General features: G+C 37.1%; 1 protein-coding gene across 3 annotated transcripts in view; it reads left to right on the forward strand.

Moving 5' to 3' along the window:
* ARHGEF28 (Rho guanine nucleotide exchange factor 28) overlaps positions 1 to 13,730 on the forward strand; it is a 257,148-nt gene extending 243,418 nt beyond the window's left edge. For all 3 annotated transcript variants that reach the window (XM_064376046.1, XM_064376048.1, XM_064376049.1), the window contains one exon: positions 13,387 to 13,730. In XM_064376046.1, coding sequence (XP_064232116.1) covers positions 13,387 to 13,556 — 170 coding nt within the window. In that variant the 3' untranslated portion in view covers positions 13,557 to 13,730. The remainder of the gene's footprint in view (positions 1 to 13,386) is intronic.
* Positions 13,731 to 13,949: the final 219 nt, after the last annotated feature.

The following is a 13,949-nucleotide window of genomic DNA, read 5'->3' on the forward strand; positions in this document are numbered from 1 at the left end:
CTGTGTCTTCCTGCTCTGTGAGGTAATAGGCTTCTTCGGGGACACGTATGTAGTGGCCCTCAGCAGTCTGGTAGGAGCTAGGGCCACTAAGTAGCTGATGATACTCTTCATGACCCTTGCTCTTCATGGCTGATTCCACTAAATAGGAGTTAATTACATGATAATACCATGGCTCCTTAAGAGGAAGCTATAGTACAAACTTGGGAATTCATGTCACCTGGTGGACAATTCAAAGGAACAGCTTTCTTGGCCAGGTGCAGTGGCTCATGCCTGTAACCCCAACACTTTGGGAGGCAGAGGTGGGAGGATTGCTTGGGCCTAGGAGTTCAAGACCACAAGGGCAACATAGTGAGACCCCTATCACTACAAAAAATAAAAAAATTAGCCAGGCATGGTGGAGTGCACCTGTAGTGCTAGCTACTCGAGAGGCTGAGGCAGGAGGATCACATAAGCCCGGGAGGCTACAGTAAGCTGTGGTCGCATCACTGCACTCCAGTTTGTATGACAAAACAAGACAGTCTTTGAAAAAAAAAAAAGACTTTCTTTAGGAATCAGTGTTAGTCACAGGTCAGATGTTGTCAGGAAGCACAGATATTAAAAGCTAGATTATTGCTATATGTCATTTGTATGTGCAACACAATTTAAAGTCATCTCCCATAGGGAAAGATGGCTCCAAGGAGTAAAGGAATGGAGCAGTTTATCATGAAACTGGGTCTTAGTAGGTTGTCCAGGCTGGCCCGAGGCTCCTGGGTTCAAGTGATCCTCCTGCCTCAGCCTCCTTGGTAGCTGGGACTACAGGCATGAGCCACCACACCTGGCTTTATGTTCTCTTTTGATTGCTGTTTTGATACTTAAAGGTCCTAATTTTGCTTCTGTTTTACAAACTGCCTAATTTTATAATTGTATAATTCCTAAAAATGTTTAATTTCTAGAAATATGGAAGAGGGAACTTTGTCCTTATAACAAACTTAAATGTAAAAAGAACACCCAAGAGTATTAATATCTGCACTAAACAAAACACTGTATATTATGTTGTACTTTTAAGATTACAATCATTTATGAGTGACATAAATGCAAGGCTGTGGCTGTCGTTGGGAAAAATGTTTCAGGGTTTTTTAGCAAATCTCATTTCAAACAAGTAAGAATTACAAAAATAATGTTTCTCATTTTAAAAAATAGTTTTATGTTGTCCTGAATACTGTGAATAGCAAGTTCTCAAAATAGAATAGGCCTGTAAGTTCTTTGACATCTCATAATTTTCTAGTTGATAAAGAGGAAAAAACACTCATTTGTAGACCTTAGAAGTAATCCCAGCACTTTGGGAGGCCGAGGTGGGCAGATCATTTGAGGTCAGGAGCCCAAGAGCCTGGCCAATGTGGTGAAATCCTGTCTCTACTAAAAATACAAAAATTAGCCAGGTGTGGTGGCGGGTGCCTTTAATCCCAGCTACTCAGGAGGCTGAGGCAGAAGAATGCCTTGAATGTGGGAGACAGAGGTTGTGGTGAGCTGAGATTGCGCCACTGCACTCCAGCTTGGGTAACAGAGTCTGATTCTTTCTCAAACAAAATAAAAAAATTAAAAAGAATTGGTTGCCATTTTTTTAAAAGTCTGGTAATAACATAATTATTAAGAAGCTGGTAGAACTAATTAGCTTGGGTGTGTTGGGTTTAATTGCTTGCCTTCTTCTCTGGCTCAAAGAAAAACATTGTATCTTGTATGCCTAAGAATTTTAACAGCTGTTTTTCCCTCTACTGAACCAGTAAGAAGTAAATGCAGCATTAAAATTCCTAGGTTGATTTCTTGCCTTACTCAGCTGGCAGAGAAATGAATTTGATTTTTCTTCTCTCAGCAAAATGGGAGGCATAACTCTTAGTGTGGGTAGGGTTGTGAGGCAGGCAGTTCCCCAGAAAGTTGGCTTTTTTTTTGCCAAGGTACTTAGAAGTCCTGGTCTGTAGATCCTTAAGAGAAATTCAGTGTCGTAAAAATACTACCCTATTCTTGAGGCTGATGACCTATATGTCATTTAATTCAGCACACTCATAAAAACTCCCTACTTCTTAACAGGAACTCCAAGATTGAATATCTTAATTTGTTTTGATTATTTACAAACAGAATTTGACATATTTCTTGTCTACCTGATTGTATTATGGACAATTTTAAACACATACAAAATTAGAATATAATAACCACTCATGTTCTCAACACTCAACTTCAAAAAAATCGAGAACTTATGCCTAATTGTGTTTCACCTAGACTCCTACCCCAATACACACTGTATTATTTTGAAGCGAATCTTAATCAGCATCTGTAAGCATTTATTCATCCATAGGCATTTCAGTATATGTCTCTAAAAGATAAGGCTCTCTTTTTAAAATCATTATCACACCTAGGAAAACATTAACAATAATTCCAAAATATCAACGTATACTCATATATTTAGATTGGCAATTGTTTCACAAATGTGATATGTGTGTATACATTTTCCAGTTTATTTTTGACTCAGGATCCAAATAAAGACCACACAATTGTGTGTTGTAGTTTAATACATTTTTAAATATAAAGGTTTTAATTTTGAAAATTTTTAAAGTGTAGAAAATAGGTATTAGACATGCAATTAACAAATATTTCTATTTTGCTGTATTCAGATCGTTGCCTTTTTACTTTTGTAAAGAAATGTTAGATATTGCTAAAGTCTCTTACCCATATCTTTTCCCTTTTTTTCCTACTCAGAGTTAACAAATATCCTAAAATTGGTGGATATGATGATTTCCACGGTACATTTTTATGCTATTGCTGCATTTTAAAATATTGCTACATATTTATATATAAAAGCAAAACATCATAATTTTTAGCACTTATATAGCCATTTCAATATATATGTATGTTCTGCAACTTAGTGTTTTTCACTCAGAATGCATATTCTTACATGTGACCCAAATTGCTCATTTTAAACTACTATATGTTATTTCTCTTTAATGAAAAAATTCTAGCATATTTATTACTAAGGAGTGTTTAGGTGATCTTACCAATTTTTTCCTATTAGAAGTAAAGATCAGTAAACATCCTTTTATGCTCATCTCCTTAGTCACATGAATGAGAGTTTATTTCAACTATAACACCTAGAAGTGGTGAGGATGTCTTCAGTATTGCCAGGGATGACTGATTTTGTTCCAAAGTTGTCGTACAGTGTGACTATCATTAGCAAGATATGAGAACTCCAGTTCCTCCGGATCCTACCTACCCAGCACGTAGCATTGTTAGGTTTCTAAAATGTGCCCATATGCTGGGTATGAAATGGTAACTCATTCTTTCATACTTCTCTGATTACCAATGAGATTTAACATCATTTCATTTTTATTGGATGTTTAGATTCCCCCTTCTATGAGTTTCCCATTCATAAAAGTTTTTTCTGACTCACAGCAGATTTTGGAGTTTCAAATGTGTCCACTCTTAATTATACAGACAAGTTAATTCTTGTGGAATAGCTTTAATATAGTTTGTACTTTGAGAAATAGTTTTCAGAGAAACCATGTTTACAATGACGTGAACACTTTAAGATTAGAAAAGGACATTGGTGAGAACTGAGCTCTTTCTAGGTGGAGAAAAATCAACTACAACTGCGGAAACTGCTCAAAATGTTACCGACTATGCTGTTCCATCCTACTGAGACTAACCATCTGCCTTGTTTTTTATTTGCATACTTTTTTCCTTATTCCTTGCTAAGTTTTCCTCCAAAGCTCCTGTGCCTCTCTCAATAACTGATCAATATTATTTTAAACACACTCAATACAGTCAACACCTATCCACTTCATTTTCTTTCCTGGAAATTTTGCCTTTAGGGTCTTCCGTGCTTCTGTTCCACTATAGACTCGTTGCTCTCCAGGCCTGCTCCGTGTGGTCACTCAGGGCCATCCCGTCTCTCTCCCGTGTTGAATCCTCTGTGCCCTCAGTCTCATGCTGCCCCCTTTATGGTATTTTCTTTTATTTGGTTGGACATATATCCAGGACCTCCCTAAGAAAAGGTCTAATAAAAGGAAATTTTTTTCCACATTACCTGAAATGTCCTTCTCATTTTATTTTTGCTACTCTGACATTCATTTTTTAAATAATTTATCTGGGTTTAGAATTCTAGAAAACAAAACCATTTTCCTCCAGCATGTTGAAGGGTTTGATTCTTCCACTTTCCAGCATTGCTACTGAGAAGTCCGATGCCTTTCCGATTCTGGATTCTTTGTTTGTAACCTGTTCTTTCTTTCTGGATAATTTTAGAATTGTCTTTTTGTCCCCTCATCTGAATTTTATAACGTGCTTCAGTGTGGCCTTTTGTTAAAATCATTTTTACTGGTAATTTATTAGGCTCTTTCACTGTAGAGACACATTTCCCTCAGTTCCAGGAGATACTCTTTCAAAACAAAAAAAATACTTGCTTTTCTTCAGTTTTTTCTGGTTGGAAATTGGACCTTCTGGATCCTCTGATTTTTCTGTTTTATTTTTCTCCTATTTACATTTCTTCATATTTTTGTTCTATTTTCTGTGAGATTTCTTTTGTTGTTCTTTAACTCCTGCTATTCCACTGATTGCTTAAAAAATATTAGCTAGCATACTAAAACATTCAAGATATTTTTCCTGTTCTGTTACAGCTCCTATTATATGGAATCTTGTCTTGCAGCTGAAATGTCTCTTAGTTTTTTGAAGATAGTAACTATGGTTTTTGGAAGTTTTCTTCAGCTTTCTGTGTTCCTGAGTTGTGTGGTTTTCTCCAAGTTAGATTTGTCTCCGTGTTTAGTTTAGACTCCTGCTTTCCTATTTCATAGTTTGCCTATCATTTTGGATTGGCATGGGATTGAATTAAATAAGAGATGTGTACAAAATACGTAGAACAATGCCTGGCATTTAATAAATACTCTATATGTTATATTGTTTTTGTAAATTTAAAGGTTTTCCACAGCATGGCTGTTTACATATATAGATCACCTCGAAATACCTTAAAAACAATGTAAACGTGGAAGCTTTTTGGTGATAAAAACATAAAAGGTTAGTGTTCTAAGAAACTTGAAATCTTTCAGTTCAAGAATATGCATACCTTCATCTATTTTTTATCAGTAATGAGAAATGGCCCAAGTACTATGTTAGAAATAGCAAACGACTAAAGTTTGTGAACTCCTAAAGTTTAATATGTATCATTATAAATTAGAGAAAATTCTAGTTTGTCCTCATAATAACAGCTCTCTCCCTCACTTTATTCTGACATACTTTTTCATGGAGTGAAGAGCTTGAAGGGACTGCTTTAGCCTAGGAATTACTAATAGTTTACAGCCTGTTTCATCTGTGATACAGCCTATAATTTGGTTAAATCTAGGGGAGTGAATGTCATCCTGAGTATCATGGTGGGAAAAAGCTGAGGGCTGACTGCTATCTAGTTCAGGTGCCTAAGTTTACAAATAAAGAAATGGAAGTTCTAGATAAAGTTATTACCCAAGGTCAAATAATGGTAGTGGCTGAACAGGAGAAGCCCTGCAATGAAATCCTATCTTGACTAGATTTTCAGTTTGTTTCTGCTAAGAAGACCAGGATTAGACTAAACGAAATTTTAATATCCTTCCTAAACATAAGAATTCCAAATTAGTGATTTGCCATGACTCTAAATTATATTAGAATTGTCAAATTAAGTATTCACTAATTCATTTAGCAATATACGTTGAAACCTACTACGATTATGACTTGAAATTTACTTTGATAGTTTTGGACTAGTTATACTACTTTTATTTCCTATTTCTTAAATATGACTTTTTAAGCTTAAAATGAACTTAAATTAAAAAGACTAGAGAATAGAAATCCAAATTCCAAGGAAACCTTATCAACTCATTTCTAGGGACAGATAGACCAAGGCTATAAGATGAAATATTTCTTGAATTCCATTTTACGTAGGAGATGTTATTAGATTTTCTAGGCAAGATCAAAGACCATACCTGAATCTATCTTTTTGTTTTTAATGGATAGCTATAAACTCAGATGAACCGTATCCATTTTATAGTGTAGGTTCACACAATTTGTGTCTCTCTCTAGATAGATATAAACCCATACATGCCCTAGCCAGTGACTTGTCATACAGTTGCAACCATACTTGGCATCCAGAGGAGGCTTCTAATTTATTGTCCCAGTGTTCTATTTATATTAGATATATAGAAGCTAGACTGTTGGAATAACAGAACCCTTTATAATATTGTAGTCAAAATATATGGAAGCCTATCAACTTTTTAAAGTTATTATGGAAATTTTCAAACCTATACAAAAGTAGAGAGAATTGTTTAGTGAACCTAATCTTAGTTCAGTGCTTTTTCTCTCTTCTCTCACATTGGGCTATCTTAAAGCAAATCCGGGACATCCTATCATTTTATCCAGAAATACTTCAATGTCTTTCTCTAAATAAGGACTTTTTTTTCCCCTTTAACATAACCACAATATGATCGTCACATCTTAAAAAAAATTAACAGTTGTTAAAATCATGCTCTCAAGTACTTGGATTTTTCTGGATTGTCTCAAAGATTTTTTTCCCCTCAGTTTGTTTGAATTGGAATCTAAATAATTTCAATATTGCATTTGGTTGGTATGTCTCTTGTCTCTTTTAAGCTAAAGTTCTCTTGTCTCCTTTTAAAAAATGTACAATTGTTAAAAAGACTGGGTTGAGTTTTTTTTTTTATTGTTGTATTAAATGCTTCTTGAGTCATAAGGGCCCTTTTTTTTTTTTTTTTTTGTGGAAAAGATCAGCTGATTTTTTTTTTCCTGAATATTCCCCACATTCTGGATTTTGCTGATTGCATTCCTATTGTGTCATTTGAAATATTCTTCTGGACCTATATTTCCTGTAAATTGGTAGCTGGGAATACAAATTTGATTAGATGCAGGCTTTATTTTTTGACATGAAAAAAATATACATAGATGGTGTTGTAAATTGCATCTCATCACCTGGCACACAATGTCTGTTTCTCTTTTTGTGATATTAACATTGATCCTTGGGTTCAGATGTTGTCAGCTTGATCTGTCCGTTATGAAGTTTCACATCAGCTTTTTTCCTAATGATTTTAGTAGCCATTGATGATTACTGCTTGGGTCTAATATAGATGTTACATATAGAATTTATAAGATTCTGAATTTGGAAAAGCTCACCTATTTCCAGCTTCTCACTCTTGATTTGTTCTGGCATCTTGACCATTTATTTTTTCTTTCTTAATCTTTAATAGGCTTCTAATTCTTGAATGCACTATTTCTCCAACTAGGTTACACGGAACACACTGCTGCAGGGTACGCTGTGAGAAAAAGCTCTCTGAGTTTGGGGGATGCTGCATACTGCTTTTTGCTCTGAGAGATTTATAATACACATGAGCCTGTTAAAGTTCTGAGGGATCTGTTGATTAAACAAACTCGATTTACCCAGAATGTCATCAATTTATTTGACCACTGCATTCTTTTATCATCAATACCTATTGGCATCCTGTTTAGAGAAACATACTTTGAAATGCATCCCAAGAAAGACAGAAAAGTAGGATTATTTGCCCCATACTCCTGTTGGGGGCTTGTGATGTGAAGGTCACGGCTCCCTAACAGTTGCCTTCTTCTTAGGGGAAGGAAGAGCCTGAGAGCGAATCAAAGTTCAGACGGCAGAGAGGACTGATGTACCATATGATATCTCCTGTTAATATAATCTCATCTTCATTGTATCAATTGCTTTCATTTCTGTTTCTTCTCAGCATTACTTATATAGCCCATATTGACAATTCCAAATATGTTAAGTACTGATTAAAGTTCAACTCTCACAATCACCACTTAAAAAACTGTTACACAATTTGCTGTCTTATATTACACATTTATACATGTAGTATACGTATCACATACATACACAAACACATGCCCACCCCAAAGCACACTTCAGTTTTTTTTTATTTCAGGTGCAGTATTGGTATATGAAGAAAACAAAAGGGAATAACATGAATTTAGAGTGTTTGCTTTAGATATCAACTCCAGACTGGTTTTCATGCCAGAGGCTCACATCCTATTTATGGCTCACTATGGAAAATTGAGTTGCACAAAATTAGGGACAGAGACCAATTTTTCTTTGCTCTGAAGATACCTCAAGTTCTGTACGATAAATGTTTTCCATTAGAAGAAAAAATGTTGTGCATTAATGCTCCTGAGAAAAAATAGGGATTGCCAGTAATGCCATCAGGAAACAATTTTTTAAATGTTTCAGAGGGTAAATATGAATCAACCACTAAATAGGGACTACAACTTATTTTGCAGAGTTGGAACATTAATGATAAAACCTTTTTTTTTTTGAAGTAGAGTTATTCTGGGAAAGTGTGAATTTTGGATTTAGGAACATGCACAAGGGATTTAGTCATAAGCAGTACAAGTCAGGCACATGATTAAAATAAACAAGAATAGAAGTTCTTTTTCGTGACCTTTGTTGAGGATGGACTGGGATAAGACAGGGAGAAAACTGAACAGTGCGTCATCAGTGCTCTCGACGGAAGACTAAACATGCTTTGTGCAGCGCTGAGCTTCTGGGTGCCTGGCCACGGGGTGCACTGGTGAGCTAAATTCAGACCTTGACAGTAGATGTTTATGATGAAAGTGATACTGATACATTTAGATTTACATAAAACTTTCATTTAACGAAGATCACGATCATGATGCTTTTCTCAGCAGAAAATTCAGAAAAAGGCAAAGGCTGCATTAACTAAATATTTTTAAATCATAGGACAACCCTTTTCTACTTGTCACAGACCTGTTCTTTATGACAACCTACTCTTAAGTTTGCTGTTCATCTACTCATTAGTTAACTTTGCAAATACCAGCTTTTGAGAATTGTGTGTTGGCTCACTTTAAACATATGTTCTTAAGAAGATTGAAGGTATAGTGCTGGGACAAGTGTGGCAATTACCTTAAAAACATGATTTTGAAATGCAACTTCAGGTAATGAATTTGGTTGTGTTTCTGAAGTATAAAGCCGTTGAAAAATGCATTCTTTTTTTGTGTGTGTACTTCCAGAATATTATTTGGTGAATCACTGAGCCCAAATACAAATGTAAGATTTCACACATAAGAAGTGTAAGAGGCCTTAATGATAATTTCAGTCCAGTCCTTCATGAACTGAAGCCTAGAGAGGGACAATGACTTGCCTAAGATTACATTTTACCCTGTGATTTAAAATAATTTATTCACTTCACAGTTTAGGAGGGACTTTGTTCATTGTATTATTTCTACTTTTATTTTTTTGTAGAGACAGGGACTCACTATGTTGCCCAGGCTGGTCTCAAACTCCTGGCCTGAAGTGATCCTCCTGCCTTGGTCCCCCAGAGTGCTGAGATTACAGGTGTGAACTTCCGTGCCCAGCCACTTTGTTCATTTTAAATATGATGCATAGTTGCATTTTATGCCCTGAGTTTATAGCCTGGTCTTGAAAATAGCCAATTAGTCAGTTGGCTCAGAAGAATGATGATAATGGTAAGCCTATGGAGGGAAGGCTGATTTCTCTTCACTGTTAGGAATGTCAACATTGGGTAAACAGAGAAAAGTGTGAAAATCATAAATGCAAGTGTCAAGCAGCAGGTTGTACCTAAGGGCTAAATATTGGGAGATTTAGGGAACTTTCTCTGGATATCAGTGCTGTCTGCAGGCCTGTCTCTTGACAATCTCAGTATTTCCTGCCCCACATACCCAGGAGGAAAAAGAATGCTGCCAGCCATAAATGTGGATACCTGTAATTATTTGAAACCATGTTAGGAGACTAACTTAGACCCCCCACTGATGTCCTCATAATGTGAGGAAGTCTAAATTTCCTGCAGAGGCTGAAATTTTAGTTTGTGAACCAAAGCTCAGTTATGTAAGCAGAAAAAACCCTCAACCAAGATCGTACTTTTCTACTTGGCTTAGTCGGGCTTTGGGGCTTTTATGTGTTTTAGTTTATTTGCTCTAAAGGTTAATAGTGCTCACTCTGTTTAGTTTCCAGAGATAATGATAGGGATCAAATTATTTCTTTTATATCAATAGGCAAAATTGTGTTGAGATACTTAGCTGAAAGGTTTTTTTTTAATAGTTTGAATTTTTATTTCATTATAATAGTATTTGGTTTTTATTTGACCAAATTTTGATTGTATAACTATGCCTTGCTTATTAGAAATAAGTTATTACATTTTTATGGCCACTGATTTACAAGCAATTCGATCACAAATGAAACTGGATGATGAATTTTACATAGCAAGAATTCTGCTTTCTGAGTCAATGAGGTTTAATATTAACAAATGTTTTTTCAGTTTAGGGTTCTATATGATGATCATGCTCTCTAGGGTAAAAAGTGTGGAAAAAGGTGGCTGGCCTTGAGAAATATACAATTGCTGTGCTGGTTCTTTCAGAGTTGAAATGGAGTAACAAAATCAGAAATCACCCAACGGTTTCTAATTTCAAAGACAGACTGTCTGACCTTGCCTACATAGTTCAGGTAAAAACCAAGAAGGAACACGGAGAAGGAAATTGAGTTCCCGTCCAGGTGACATACAACCACAACCACATCCAGTAATACATCTGGAATTACAACATGGGCCGTTCACCCTAGGGCACGACAAGCTCTCACCTAGAAATGTGTTTCGTCTGTATTTTTATTCTTATTTGAAAAAGTTCTGATTAAACCTCTACACCACACACACACACACACACACACACACACACACGCACACACACAAACTCGCCGTCCCCATCCCTATTCATTCTTGAGGCTCTATCTTCCTGAACTAGAGCATGCAATGTAACTTAAGAAAAAAGAATTATTTCTAATATACATTCAATTCTTTGGTTATTTTTAAACATGTCTTCTCTTGAAGCCATTAAGGGGACTTTCCAGGTACCTCAAAATATCAGTGTTTTGAATTTTTTGCTCCATGTTTCACACTCCAGATGAAGGAAATCTACGTAGGTTAAGGTCCACCAGTGTATCTGGCATTGTCACACGTGTCAGCAATCACTTCCCAGCTGCCTCTTTCACTGGATGATTTTTCATCCTCAAAGTAGTAATTTTTGTGCCCTGGCTGGCCCTTCTGTTGGCAAGGAAGCTTAGGTGGCTTAGGTGACTTATTCAGTCTGCTGGATGGAAATTTGGGGGTATTCTTTTGAAGTTATATAAAATTAAACAGCAGCAATTTAACTGTGCATATTTGTATTTAGAGGTGAAATGGCTTCAGTCGATGGCTGGGAAAAGGAATTGGAAGTGTGATTGTGTGTTGTGACCACAGGCATGCTTTGGCTCCCAATGTGGTAAAATAGGATTCAGAGCATTCCAGGTTGATTTGTAATGTTGCCCTCACAAGGAAATCATTGCCTGGGAATATTTTTGTTTGCTCGATTAAGGGAGGTTCCTAGTTCTATAACAATTGGTGTGTCAGTTTTGAGAAGCTCAATACCCTTGTTTTTTTTTGTTGTTGTTTTTTGTTTTGCCTTTGCTTTCTTCTTCTTCTTTTTTTGCAAGTGACTCTTCAAAATGTAGTATTTAAGGGAGGGAAACTATTAAACATTGAGGATCTCTTAATTCAGAAAAGATGGCCAAGCCATTTTCAGCACAAAGAGAAATGAGAAGTACAAGGGTCTTGAACATTTGAGCAAGACGTCATGACGTGGCAGCCGACCTCTGAGCTCAGATCTGGATCATTTTCTGGCTGCATCATGTGAAGTAGAATTTCACTAGCCTCAGCCTCGGTTTTCCAGCCTGTAAATTTAGCATTTTTAGGCTGAGAAAGAGATGACAAATGTAAAAGACCTGGGACAATTCTTGTGCCCAGAGAAAGCCTTCTGTAAATGGTGGCGGTTAGAGGCATCTTGCACAGTTACAGTTTCACTTGTTAGTGGGTTCCTGGTATTTGAGGTACAGCATTTAGAATCAGGGGCAGTAGAATCAAGCTTTGTAGCTGTTGGTATCTACAGGGTCAGGGATGGGCTAAGCCTTTGAGCAGAGCCATGGTTGCAGCCTCACTCCCATGCCTCCCTACCTCTCTCTCTCCTCTCCCCTGCCCCGAGGGTCCTCCTTTACTTCAGAGACACAGTCCAGCCTTGGTGCAGCTCCTCCAGGAACCTTTGACTGCTCCTGTGGCCCTGGCTGCTCCTCCTGCATTGACCCACCTCCTATTGGAAGATGGGATGAAATAAGGTGTGTCAAAGCCACCATGTCCCCAAAGATGGATCCTTGTGGGGACAGTTTCCTTTCATTCCTGCCAAGCCTTGCTTACCACCTTCTCTAGCAACCAGAGATCCTTCAGGAGGGCAAAAGCCACAAGCATTTGTGTCATTAGAATGTCTGTAGGTGTGTAAATCCATCTAAATCAAAGAGGCTTTGAAGAAAATGTGGCGAGGGTTACAACGGCCTCTTTGTTTTTCTTTATATTCTTTAAATTTTTTTTTAACTTAAATTTTTATAAATCCATAGTAGGCATGTATGTGGCCTCTTCTTAATGACTGAAAAAAGAGCAGGTGGGCCCCAGAGCTATTTGCCCTCTGTTCCCACCTGGACTTGCTTTCCTACTCAAGTTTTTGCTCCAACACAGGCTGGTTATTTATAATTTTGCCATATGGCCGAGCCTGACAGGGAGTGGTCAGTGGAACAAGTGCAGGGAATATGGTTTGCAGCAAGTGTCTTCTTCAAATCAAGCCTCCCTTTTGTCTCTCCTTGAAACCATTATATTAGAGGATTTCACCAGAAAGAGGGAGAATACAGTGTCCTGCTGTTGCTAGGTAACCAGAAAACATCAAACTCAGTCAGAGCTGACATTGGCTTGATTTTCCCTAGGAACCTGGCTGCTCTTGCTGAGTACTTTGTGTAGTATTAACGGATTTGTTATTAACAGCTTAATGGTGAGGCTGGAGGGTCTCCTTGATTCTTTCACTTTCTCCCCCGACCCCTTGCCCACATCGGTAAAGTGCCAAATACATTATTTGAGCCTTGAAGTCAATTCTTGACTTACAGATATTCTGAAGGAAGGTGCTCTGCAGAAGCAAATATAGTTGATTTACACATACCTGGAGTACGTACTGTATTTCCCTGATCTTTGCCCATTTTTAAAAACAGATGGGCACCCCTTTTTCAGCAGTAGCAGTGCTTTAAGATCCCATGAATGGTAACCCGTATTTAGTCATAGGAGACGTTTGTGCACACAATTGAACACATCTTAATGATATTGATGAAATGATTTGATACCGATTATGTTTCTCTTTGGGCTTGGCCGTTCTCTGTGGCTGATTATATGGGCACTGCATTTCCTAATCTTAGAGAACTCTGACTCCAAGACACCTGCCTTGTACATCTCAGGCGGACTCCTGTAACCTGTGCTGTCTCTTTTTTTGCAGATTTGGACACCTCCCAGACTGAGTCCCCAACCCCCCACGATTCAAATTCACACCGCCCTCAGCTGCAGGCGTTTATAACAGAAGCAAAGCTGAATCTACAGACAAGGACGATGACCAGACAAGATGGGGAAACTGGAGATGGAGCCAAAGAAAATATTGTTTACCTCTAATTGTGTTGTCATTTTTCCAAACAAAACAAAACATTGGCACTTTTGGGAGAAACTTTTTTTTTCCCACTCCTTATGTATGTGTGATCGTCTGTGTCCAAATTACTTTAAGGATAATATTTAATATTTCCTGCAAGTTCACTTTTTGGCATGAGTCTAATTAAATTATTGAAAGCAGCCCTGTTTGTATAATCTTTAACTTTTCACATCTAATTTCAGATTTCTGGAGGAGAAACTAACTTGAATAAGCAGAAATATTTTAAAAGTTGTTTTGACTCTAGGGTAAAATTCCATGTCAAATCTTCTACCCAGTCATCTAGATTTCAAGATTCCTTTTAAGATCTCAATGAAGCAATTTGGATTTAAAGAGTGATATTCACAAGGGGTGAACTTTCA

This window comes from Aotus nancymaae, unplaced genomic scaffold (genome assembly GCF_030222135.1).
Source record: "Aotus nancymaae isolate 86718 unplaced genomic scaffold, 86718_ANA_hifiasm-v0.15.2.pri h1tg000014l, whole genome shotgun sequence".
In the NCBI taxonomy this organism is placed as follows: Eukaryota; Metazoa; Chordata; class Mammalia; order Primates; family Aotidae; genus Aotus; species Aotus nancymaae.